At 44.1% G+C, this 12,589-nt stretch overlaps 1 protein-coding gene across 1 annotated transcript in view; it reads left to right on the forward strand.

The window, feature by feature from the left end:
- The window catches only part of FLII (FLII actin remodeling protein), a 53,641-nt gene that overhangs the window by 25,353 nt on the left and 15,699 nt on the right, over window positions 1–12,589 (forward strand). The window contains exons 13-19 of the mRNA XM_083711313.1: window positions 468–680; window positions 2,626–2,805; window positions 4,140–4,222; window positions 5,730–5,804; window positions 7,395–7,478; window positions 8,954–9,125; window positions 10,730–10,834. Coding sequence (XP_083567439.1) covers window positions 468–680; window positions 2,626–2,805; window positions 4,140–4,222; window positions 5,730–5,804; window positions 7,395–7,478; window positions 8,954–9,125; window positions 10,730–10,834 — 912 coding nt within the window. The remainder of the gene's footprint in view (window positions 1–467; window positions 681–2,625; window positions 2,806–4,139; window positions 4,223–5,729; window positions 5,805–7,394; window positions 7,479–8,953; window positions 9,126–10,729; window positions 10,835–12,589) is intronic.

Below are 12,589 nucleotides of genomic sequence, written 5' to 3' on the forward strand. Positions count from 1 at the left end.
CTACTTGCACAATGTGCTTTTGAACTGCTAGGTTGGCAGGAGCAGGGATCGAGCAACAGGAGTTCACCCCGTCGCGGGGATTCGAACCGCCAACCTTCCAATTGGCAAGCCCTAGGCTCAGTGGTTTAGACCACAGTGCCACCCGCATCCCATATGTTATGATACTTAAAAAATGTAAAATCTTAATAAAAACTATTTTTAAAACAACAAGTTCAGCACAGGACAGCAATATATAAAAAACCACCATCCCAGAAAGCAACAGGTATTGCAGTGTCAAAGGAATGTTAGAATCCGGTTAAAGAAGCAGTCGCGTTATAATCAGGAATATGCAATGCAATAATCCCCATGTCTAAACGCACTCTAGGTTCCCCTCCTTTTCCGCTACCTGGATCCCTTATTCTTTGTTCTTATCGATGTTAGGATCCTTTACTAACTCTCTCTCCCCCTCCCTTTTCTTTCCGCGCTAGGAGAACGGAGACCCAAAGTACACAGACCTGAAAACCCGCCGCTGGGATCAGAGTTTGGAGAAGCCTCAGCTCAACTACTCTGAGTTCTTTACGGAGGACGTGGGGCAGCTCCCTGGCGTCACCGTCTGGCAGATCGAGAACTTTGTGCCCACAATGGTGGACGAGACCTTTCACGGGAAGTTCTACGAGGCCGACTGCTACATTGTCCTGAAGGTGAGTGGGGCAGACATCTTGTTTTTATCCTCACAACCACCCCTGCGAGGTGGGAGACTGGCTTGTCCGTCGCTTCATGGGCCTCACTCACACCAAACTAGGATGCCACCTTACTAGTATTATTTTGTTTTATTTTATTTTATTTATTTTGCAATTTTATATTTAACACAAAAAACATTATCACAAAAAGAATATATAAACCCCAGTCTCCCCCCTGATCTCCCTTGACTTCCCCCAATTTCCTCTTCTGATTCTTTAAATATTTGCTTCTCCTATTTTGCTCTACCTTAATTTTATAATTAAATATTGTTATATTATTATCTTTATAGCATACCATATATCCAAATTACATCTTACGTTTTGCTATTTGCCCAATTATTACCTTTTAACATTTATACTTGTTTAATTGTAAGTGTTTACTCAAACCCTGCTAGTGAGTTGACTGCTTTACAATGCTTCTGTAAATACATCATAAACGATTCCCATTCTTTTTTAAAGTCTCTGTTGTCCTTATCCCTGATTCTTCAGGTCAACTTCGCCATTTCAGCGTATTCCATCAGCTTTGCTTGCCACTCTTCTTTCATTACTATTATTATTATTACTATTATTATTACTAGATTTCTATGCTGCCCTCCATCCAAAGGTTTGCAATATGAAAACACAAAAATGTTTAACAAAGTAATAAACAATAACACCCCCAACACAGTTTAAAAGGCTATAGATTGTTTAATTAGTGTGGGAGAATAATAATATTTTTGCCTGGCACCTGAAGATATGTAACAAAGGCGCCAGCCGAACCCTCCCGGGAAAGAGCATTCCACAAATGGGGGCCACCACAGAAAAGGCCCTTTCTCATGTTGCTGCCCTCCAGTCCTCAGAAGGACTGAAAGATGATCGCAGGATCCAGGTCCGTTCATATGGGAAAGAGGCAGACCATTGCAGTCCTGAGCCTTAAACTGTCACGGGTTCCCCTAAAGAATTCTGGGAGCTGTAGTTTGCTAAGGGGGCTGAGAGTTTTTAGGGGGTGCCCTCACCCGCTCACAGAATGGTTTAACAATCAGTCCCTCTCCCCAGGGAACTGTGGGAGCTATAGCTATAATAGGGATCTCTTAATGACTTTCAGCACACTTAACAAACTACAGCTCCCCAAATTCACTGGGGGAAGCCATGGCTGTTTAAAGTGGCATTCTAGTGTTGTAAGCGTGTATTGTGAAGGTGGCCATGATCCCCCAAGGATAAGGAACCTGTGACCATTCAGATGTTGTCAGGACTAAATAATAATAGTAATAATAGTAAAATATATAATCATTTATTATTACTACCCCGCCCATCTGGCTGGGTTTCCCCGGCCACTCTGGGCAACTTCCAACAAAAGTTTTAAAATACATTAAAACATCAGTCATTAACAACTTCCCTAAACAGGGCTGCCTCCAGATGTCTTCTAAAAGTCAGATAGTTGTTAATTTCTTTGACATTTGATGGGAGGGCGTTCCACAGGGTGGGCACCACTACCGAAAAGGCCCTCTGCCTGGTTCCCCGTAACCTCACTTCTCGCAGGGAGGGAACCGCCAGAAGGCCCTCAGAGCTGGACCTCAGTGTGTCCAGGTTGAACGATGGAGGTGGAGACGCTCCTTCAGGTATACTGGACCGAGGCCGTTTAGGGCTTTAAAGGTCAGCACTAACACTTTGAATTGTGCTTGGAAACATACAGCTCCCATAATCCTTTACCTTTGGCTTGCTGGCTGGGGATGATGGGAGTTTGAGTCCGACAATATCTAGAGGTCCATGGATGCCCTGCCCTTGACACAGGAGTAGACAAAAGTTGAACTGTGCCTGGTTTGATGCCACCATACGCAGGTCCCTAACCCAAAGCGACCTTGAGGGCAGGGAAGGTTTGTTTTTGAGCTTGCCCGTTGGTCCAGCTGCAAACATTGCTTCTCCCCAGACTTTCCTAGACGATAACGGCTCATTGAACTGGGAGATCTACTACTGGATTGGCCAGGAAGCCACGCTCGACAAGAAAGCCTGCTCTGCCATCCATGCGGTCAACCTGCGCAACTATCTGGGCGCCGAATGCCGCAGCATCCGGGAGGAGATGGGAGACGAGAGCGATGAGTTCAGCCAGGTAAGCTCCTTCCTCTCTGCGGGTTGCTGGCTATATCTATTTTTCACCTTTCAGCTTTTTAAAAAAAAAATATCTTTTTTTAAAAATTGTTTTTATTGATTTTCATATACCGTATTTTTTGCACTATAAGACTCACTTTCTCCCTCCTAAAAAGTAAGGGGAAATGTGTGTGCGTCTTATGGAGCGAATGCAGGCTGCGCAGCTATCCCAGAAGCCAGAACAGCAAGAGGGATTGCTGCTTTCGCTGCGCAGCGATCCCTCTTGTTGTTCTGGCTTCTGAGATCCAGAATGTTTTTTTTTCTTGTTTTCCTCCTCCAAAAACTAGGTGCGTCTTGGGTCTGGTGCGTCTTATAGAGTGAAAAATACGGGTATATTTATACATTCTTACAATATTAGTAGCCTAAAACTCTCAGGATGACCACTTCCCTCTACCCCTCTTCTGGTTTTCTTGTTTCCACACTTTAATATTTACACATTGATTTATATCAGCATACTGTTCATATCTATACATAGCTCTTTCTATTATCTCATATAGAATGCTCCAACAATTATAGGTTGTAAGGTTTATCTCAAACCTGCCAGTGTTCTTATATGTAAACAGTGTTTCTCAAGGTAAGTTATAAATTTCTTCCAGTCTTTTTGGAACGTCTGGTTGTGCTGCTCACGAATCTGTCCAGTCAGCTGGGCTAATTCTGCGTACTCTACCATCTCTATTTGCCATTCCTCAATACAAAAAAATTCACAGCTGAGTCCTCAACTTTTTATTATTGTGCTTGACTTTCTTCAAGTTGGGCTGTGTCTTAAATTTGCCATTTAGGTTTTCAAACCTTTTTTGTAAACTCAGAAACTGTACCTTTGAGTCCTCGATCCTTTATTACTGCGCTTTGCTTCACCTAGGTTGAGCTAGGATTATAATACTTCAGAATTTTTGGGAGTTTCTTTGAATTTGGTCATTTAAGGTTTATGATTTCTCTATTTCCTTCTGAGGAAACTGAATAGTTCAGTGAAACTAAGTTTGTAGCCGGCATCCCGTTAAGGCTTTGTTCAATTCTAGGTTTTTCTAATATTTTCCTTGAAACTTTTTGATTTTTATTATTTAGTTTATTTCTATAAGATAATATTTCTAGTCGATTACTTCTCATTTCAAGGATTTTCATGGTATTTTGTTTTGTGCAATTCCTCGATAGTCGGCAGATCTTGATGTTTCCATCCTTGAGCTATCAAAACTCTGGCCGCCGTTGTTGCATACAGAAATAGTTTTTCATCTTCTTTTGGTATCTTATCCAAATGGATGATGGTGATATTAAAAAAATAACTTTCATGGCTGTTGGCAGGTCTTCGATCACGAGATCTCCTACATTGAAGGTGGGACGGCCAGTGGCTTCTATACAGTGGAAGACACACACTATGTCACCAGGTAAGAAATGATGATAATGGTCCCCTTTTGAGACCTGGTACTTCTTCTTTTTTTAAGATTTCTATCCAGGGCACAACACCAAAATCTCATTTTGCTTTTGTGTGAAGAGAGGGTGCTTCTGAGCCCATACAGAGTCCTTTTTCTGCTAGCCTTAGAGTATTTGGGCCTCAATCTGCTGCCTCTTCAAAGACTCACTTTTAATTTAGGAGATCCAGATTTACAGTGGTACCTCGCAAGACGAAATTAATTCGTTCCACGAGTTTTTTCTTCTTGCGAGTTTTTTGTCTTGCGAAGCACGGTTTCCCATAGGAATGCATTGAAAATCAATTAATGCTTTCCTATGGAAACCGCTTGCCGGGCTGGCGGTGCGGAGAAGGGCTTTTCTCCCCACCGCAAGCCTTCAGGACAGGTCCGGGAACAGAGGGGAAGGCGCGCTGCGCTTCTCCTCTGTTCCCGGAGCTTGTGGGGCTTGCGGTGAGGAGAAGGGCTTTCCTCCCCACCACCAACATTCAGAACAGCATTCTGAATGTTGGCGGTGGGAAGGAAAACCCTCCTCCCACCGCAAGTCTTCAGGACAGCCTTCCAAAGCCTGGCGGGGGGAGAAGGGCTCTCCGCCCCACCGCCAGCCTTCGGAGGAGCCTTCCGAAGCCTGGCGGGGGGAGAAGGGCTCTCCGTCCCATCGCCAGCCTTTGGAGCAGCCTTCCCGAAGACGCGCTGCGCTTCCCCACTGCCCCCAGAGATTTCCCTATGGGCTTTCGTCTTGCGAAGGAAGCCCATAGGGAAATTCGTCTGGCGAAGCACCTCGAAAAACGGAAAACTCTTTCTTCTTGCGAGTTTTCCATCTTGCGAGGCATTCGTCTTGCGAGGTACCACTGTATTTATTTTTAAGATGCTCCTACTTATGACTCCTGGCTATTCTCCTTGTTCCCCTCTGTTTCTTAATTGCAGGGGACTAATACCAGTAAATTTCTACTTTTTCATTTGATTATTCTGCCTAGAGACAGATGGAAGGGGACATTGGGCCATAGCAGTAATTTTGGGTTGGGGTTGATTCAGCAGTATGAAAAACTGATTTGGTCAGAGAACAGGAGATGGGCAGGAATGTCTCAAGTTCTGACAGCAGGATAATAAATAATGTGGGATGCAGGAAAGATTTGTGACTTTGAGATTGTTTTGAATTGGGGGGAAACTGTTTAGATTGCAATTCTCCTTGGTGGGGCACTGCCCTGATAGATCAATCTTCTCTGCCTAGATCTTTCTAGTGTAAAAATTATATGACAGAGGCCTCCAAACAGCCAAGTTTTTTAGTCCTGGTGCAGCCTCTCTTTATCTAGTGTCAATCCATTTCCTCTTCCGTGCTGGCCCTTTTGAATGTCCTCTTATTTTAAGGAAGTAGGGGAAATCTTCACGAATTGCAAAACTTCCAAGACCTTTGGCCAACAGACCCATTGGTGGATTTAAGTTTCCCCTTGTCATCTAACATTTTCGCCCCCCAATTTCCATGTAGGCTTTACCGCGTTTATGGAAAGAAGAACATAAAGTTGGAACCGGTACCTCTGAAGGCAGCATCTCTGGACCCTCGGTAAATATTTAGGGTGATTCTCTTTTGGAAACGGGATCCTCTAAAATCAGCAATTTTGGGGGAAACTAATCCTAAAATATTACGTATGGCTGAGTTGGCGTTCTAGATCATCTGTCTCATAGGAAGTCCTCAATCAATTCATTACATTGGTGGAGCTATACATGCAAAGGCATCTTTGCATTGGGCTAAGGAGTTATTTTTTTCTAAGGTCCACCACGAATTTCTTTTAAAGAACGAGAAAACTTTAACTCCACATTAGTGTTTGCTATCCATATTTGAGGGAGTAAACCATAATATTAAATGCAAGGAATTGGTTTGTTCTTTATTGATTGTCGCGCAGCAATCTGGAGTTCAGAGATGGAAATCCTTGGAAAATTTAGACAATCCCTGCTTGGCATTGGGATGTTAGGACTGTTGCACTCTCAGATGAGGAAATGGCACAATATAGCCGGCTCCTGCAAGGACCACAGACCTTTTATGTCACCTGGGAAGACGTTATTTCATACACATCTTGTGATAATGTGGAAGGGCATCTCTCAATAGCAGCATCAGAAATGTGGAAAGTGCGAGATGATTTTCAATTCCTACCTGTGGCTCCTAGAAGCTGTCGGCATGTGACAGCAGCCACACCCTGGGAATGGCTTGGACTGGCCGGCTAAGCCAGGTGAGGGTAGCCGATGGGTCTCAAACCCTCAGTGAGTTAGAGACTTCCCCTGCATGTGAAGACAGACCCTGGTGGATTGAGCAAGGATTCCTCCACGTAAATAGGAGTTCACTTTTTGAATAGTAAGAATTATATGTCACTGGGGGCAGGGAGGCATCAGGATTTTAGAGATGCTTAGGGGGGGGCATGGCCAAAAAAAGGTTGGGAACCACCGGCTTGGAGGATGCTGGGAGTTGTAGTTCCATAAAACCTGGGGGGTTAGAGGAAAGCCCCATCACTGATTTTGAGTGAGATCTGCAGCAGCTTCTAGCTATTTGGGGAAAAGGGCCCCTTCCGTCTTTTTCTTTTTTCTTTTTTAATCCTTTATTTATTAAATTCATATTACACATTAGTTACTGTACAATTTCAGCACTGTCCATAACATATGTTATATTAAATATACGGATTCCCCACATCTAACCCTATACCCTAGTCACGATTTACCCAAATACCGATGTGACTTTCTTCACCCACGTGCAAGATGTCCTTCTCACTACGTTAAAACTATCATTGTGTTCGTATTTATTCATCACGTTAATCAATCCTCTGTTCCAGAATCATTGCATCTTAGCTTAATGAACTCAGTCAGTACTTATCCAAAGATTTCCACTGAAGTAATACTGTACAATATATTCTTCAACACGCTTACGTTCCTTTCTTAATTCTTGTTTTGATTGCATTCTAATTGACACTGTCATCTTGGCTAGTTCAGTGTATTCGCAGAATTTGATTTGCCACTGTGACATTGAGGGAGTCTCCTCCAATTTTTGGCCACATGTACTCTTGTGGCCGCTGTTGCGTGTAAAAAACCTCTGATGACCTTGTCTTTAGGGTCTTTTTCTTTCTTTATCTCCAACTTGCCTCTTTTCTGGGACTTTTTTTCCAAGGTTCGTCTTCCTGTTGGACCACGGCCTGGAGATCTACATCTGGAGGGGTAGCCAGGCCACTCTGAGTGGCACCACCAAAGCCAGGTAACTCCCCAAGCAAGGAGAGGGTTGTGGTTGATGTCAGTAGCTTTGGGTCTTTGGGTGGTGTCTGTGGTAAACTTTATTTGAACTGCCGATGCCATTATCATTTTTTGTTTATTTCATTTATACTTTATTTCCTAAAATTTGTACACCGTTTCTTCACAGCGACAAAAACCCTCAAGGCAGTTTGCAAATGAAAACGAAAAAAATCAATCAAAACGAGTAACAACCCTTTAAAACATTCAAGAAATTAAAACCAGCAGTAAACTAAAAACAGATTAAAACACATACAAGCATTCCAGACATCTGGCTAGACTTGCCTTTAAAAAAAGGTTTTTAGCAGGTGCCAAAATGTGTACAGTGAAGATGCCTGACGGATATCAATAGGCAGGGAGTTCCAAAGTGTAGATGCTGCCACACTGTAATAAAAATAAAAATAAATTTATTGCTTATACCCTGCCCATCTGGATGGGTTTCCCCAGCCACTCTGGGCATGTTCCAACAAAACATTAAAAATACATTAAAACGTCAGACATTAAAAACTTCCCTAAACAGGGCTGCCTTCAGATGTCTTCTAAACATAAGGTAGTTGTTTATTTCCTTGACATCTGATGGGAGGGCGTTCCACAGGGTGGGTGCCACTACCGAGAAGGCCCTCTGCCTGGTTCCCTGTAACCTCACTTCTCACAGTGAAGGAACCGCCAGAAGGCCCTCAGAGCTGGACCTCAGTGTCTGGGCAGAACGATGGGGGTGGAGACGCTCCTTCAGGTATACTGGGCTGAGGCCATTTAGGGCTTTAAGGGTTAGCACCAACACTTTGAATTGTGCTCAGAAATGTCCTGGGAGCCAATGTAGGTCTTTCAAAACCAGTGTTATGTGGTCTTGGCGGCTGCCCCCAGTCCCCAGTCTAGCTGCTGCATTCTGGATTAGTTGCAGTTTCCGGGTCACCTTCAAAGGTAGCCCCACACAGAGCGCATATAAGATTGATTTCTTACAAATAGATATTATGCAGCACCTTCAACCGTGCCAGCGGTCAAGTGGGCATGTCATGGGTTAATGTCATCTCGCATGCAGACTGCCCCCAAGTTGTTTAAGGGCTCCATAGACAAATAATACATGGATTTTCACTGTTGATTTGCTTGCCATGAATTGTGCTTCCTGGAAACTGGCTATGTGCCATTTTTATATCCCGTCCACCTTGAGGTTATTACCTGTGCGGATAAGCATCTGTTTTTAAATTTTGTTTCCAGGTGTTTTGAAGCATTTGGTGGTTCAGATGTATTGTTTTGCTGCTTCGTCGTTCGACACCCTGGACTCTTTTGGGAGGGGAGGGGTGGAAGTGTATTAAGTAAATGAAAAACCGAACACTAATTGGAGCTGAACCCTTATTACAATGCAGACCAGGCGATCTGCTCCTTTGAGCTCTGTCTTGTCCTTCCCTGAATCAGTCTTCCCCTCCGTTCTTCCCCCCCTCCTAGGCTTTTCGCAGAGAAGATCAATAAGAACGAGAGGAAGGGGAAGGCAGAGATCCTGACCGTCAGTCAGACGCAGGAGGCGCCTGAGTTTTGGGAGGTCCTGGGGGGGCAGCCGGATGAGATCAAGCCCAACGTCCCAGATGACTTCAAGCCTCCCAGACCTAAACTCTACAAGGTGAGTTGGTGCAGACACCTGTCACACCCAGGGTGGATAAAAATCAATGATTTTTTTTATTAAAAAAATATCAGATTTTTAAAATTCAAATTGGATTTTATTTTTTATTTAAATCGGATTTTTTAAATGAAATGCTTTTGGAGGAGAAATCTTTGGAAATATAGTTTTCTATTTAAGTTACATTATGGTCCAGACTCCAAAGGCTATTCATCAGGAAATCAAGATTTGTTTTCAGTTTTTCACATGTGCTAAAGCTCAGTCTCAGTTTTTTATTTTTAATTGTGTAACCGCATCAGTTAGCAAACATGGATACATATGATATAATGTTATTGTTTTAGTTAAATGAAACGTTTAAATGATTATTTTTCTCCTTCCAGTAAAATACAGCAGAAAGGTTGTCCAAATATAAACAGTTAACTTATTAAAAACCTGACAATAATTTCATAGTTATCTGTCTCTGTATTTCTAATAGTACCTCGGGTTGAATGTGCTTCAGGTTGAACGCTTTTGGGTTGCGCTCCATGGCAACCTGGAAGTAATGGACCGCGTTACTTCCGGGTTTCGCTGCTTGCACATGCGCAGACGCTCATAATGACGTCATGCGCGGAAGCAGCAAAACGCGACCCACAGACGCACCGTTGCGCCTTACATTCTGTTCAGGATGCGAATGGGGCTCTGGAACAGATCCCATTCGCATTCTGAGGTACCACTGTATAACCAAATCAGTAATTTTTGATATGACTGTAAAAACTACTCTGAAAATTTACTATTCCAGAAATGAAGCCTTCATCTGGTTGTAAATATTAAGATTATACTGTACCAGCAAGAATGTGTCTTCCTGTAAAAGAAAAAATGATTTAAATAAAGTCTTACTGACTAGTGATTTACTGTATTTTTTGTCCCATAGGACGCACCTAGGTTTTTGGGGGGGAAATAAAGGAAAAATTTTTTTCTTTATTTTCCCCCCCAAAACCAGGTCAGGGAAGCCGAACCAGGTCGAGGAACAGCGGGATGCCAGCGCTGCGCCTCCCTGCTGTCCCCCGAGCTTGTGGGGCTGGCCAATGTCTGCCCGGCACGTGGGGGCGCTCTGCTTCAGCGTGCCTTGCCTGCCGGGCGGCAGGCTGCTATCCGCAGTGTGGGGAGCCCTTTGGGGAACTCCTGCAGGGCTCCCCACGCTGCGGATGTCTGCCCGGCGCGAGGGGCGCTCTGCTTCAGGTGCGCACCGACCCCTCTCACTCTCCAAGCTTCAGCGAAAGCCTGCATTCGCCCCATAGGATGCACCCAGATTTCCCCTTCATTTTTGGAGAGGGAAAAGTGTGTCCTATAGGGCGAAAAATACTGTAAATCGATTTGATTTAAATCAATTCTACCCTGGTCACACCCAAACACTTATATCAGCTCTCAACACCCTTAACAAACTACAGTTCCCAGGATCCTTTGCGGGAAGCCAGGGATATATAAAGCGGTATGACACTGCTTTAAAAGTATGGGGCAGGAGAGACACCGGAGCAGGAAAAGCCTTGCCAGGTGGGCTTTTGATTGCTCCCTTCTCCCTGCTAACACCCATTTTCCCTTTTCTTCTTCCTTCTCCCGTTCTCCCACAGGTCGGTTTAGGTTTGGGTTACTTGGAGCTGCCCCAGATCAACTACAAGCTTTCTGTGGAACACAAGAAGAGGCCCAAAGTGGATCTGCTGCCAGAAATGAGACTGGTACGCCACTCTGTGTTTATATATATATATATTATATATTTGCTTTCGTAGATTTTCACGGGTACAGGAATGCAGGTTTTGGTGTCCTCGGGTGTCTTCCCGTGTAAAAGTTGGGGTGTCTAGGCGACGTTTCGACGAGGTCTCACTCGTCATCTTCAGGCTGGTGCTTTCGGCTTCTTGTTACTGGAACAGAGCGGGATCTCAATGTTTGAGTTCCTATAAATACTGTAGAGGGGGTGTGGTGTCTAGCCTCCAATGTTCTGGGCAGAGAGGAAGTTCCCAGGCTAGTGTGCCTTTTCTTCTTTTGTTCCTTAATTACTTGAGAGATATCTTGAGTGATTTCTTGAGTGATATCCTGAGTACCACTTAGGTGGGTCATTAGGTGTGGATTAGTTGCTAAAGTCTTTGTGTCTTGACCTCTTGAACTTTGTGAAGAGTTTTCCTGAGAAGATGGCTGTATTGCACTTAGTTGTGCTTTGGCTTGGCTTCGTGTATAGGGGCGAGCTGTGGTTTTGTGGCTTGTGTCAGCCAGATCTGTGTAGGGATTGCAGGGGGGTGCAGCATCCGGAGGTGCCACCATGGATTGGCTACTGGATGGTGTCAGTAATTCATCTGTGGAGAGGGTCTGGGTTTGGGTCTGGTGTGGTTGATTGGTGTTGGCGTTCTGTGTGCCTCTGGATCTGGTGTCAGTTTTTGTGGGGAGGGCTAATTTCCAGATGTCTGGCAAGCGGGATGTGTCGTCACGCTTGTTCATGTTGTTCACGCTTGTTCATGTTGTGAAACACCCTCACAACATGAACAAGCGTGACGACACATCCCGCTTGCCAGACATCTGGAAATTAGCCCTCCCCACAAAAACTGACACCAGATCCAGAGGCACACAGAACGCCAACACCAATCAACCACACCAGACCCAAACCCAGACCCTCTCCACAGATGAATTACTGACACCATCCAGTAGCCAATCCATGGTGGCACCTCCGGATGCTGCACCCCCCTGCAATCCCTACACAGATCTGGCTGACACAAGCCACAAAACCACAGCTCGCCCCTATACACGAAGCCAAGCCAAAGCACAACTAAGTGCAATACAGCCATCTTCTCAGGAAAACTCTTCACAAAGTTCAAGAGGTCAAGACACAAAGACTTTAGCAACTAATCCACACCTAATGACCCACCTAAGTGGTACTCAGGATATCACTCAAGAAATCACTCAAGGTATCTCTCAAGTAATTAAGGAACAAAAGAAGAAAAGGCACACTAGCCTGGGAACTTCCTCTCTGCCCAGAACATTGGAGGCTAGACACCACACCCCCTCTACAGTATTTATAGGAACTCAAACATTGAGATCCCGCTCTGTTCCAGTAACAAGAAGCCGAAAGCACCAGCCTGAAGATGACGAGTGAGACCTCGTCGAAACGTCGCCTAGACACCCCAACTTTTACACGGGAAGACACCCGAGGACACCAAAACCTGCATATATTATATATATATATATATATATATATATATATATATATATATACCGTATTTTTCACTCCATAAGACGCACCTGACAATAAAATGCACCTAGTTTTTAGTGGAGGAAAACAAGGAAAAAAATATTCTGAACGAAACAGTGGATGTATGATTTTTGTGGTTCATGCTGTGGCTACAGGCATGATATGTGATATGACGGTGAGTTTGGGGTACCCCAATGCAAAAATTCTGAGGAGCCATGTTTTATTTATTTATTTATTTATTTATTTATTTATT

This window comes from Podarcis gaigeae, assembly GCF_964106915.1.
Source record: "Podarcis gaigeae genome assembly, chromosome: 14".
NCBI classification, from domain to species: domain Eukaryota; kingdom Metazoa; phylum Chordata; class Lepidosauria; order Squamata; family Lacertidae; genus Podarcis; species Podarcis gaigeae.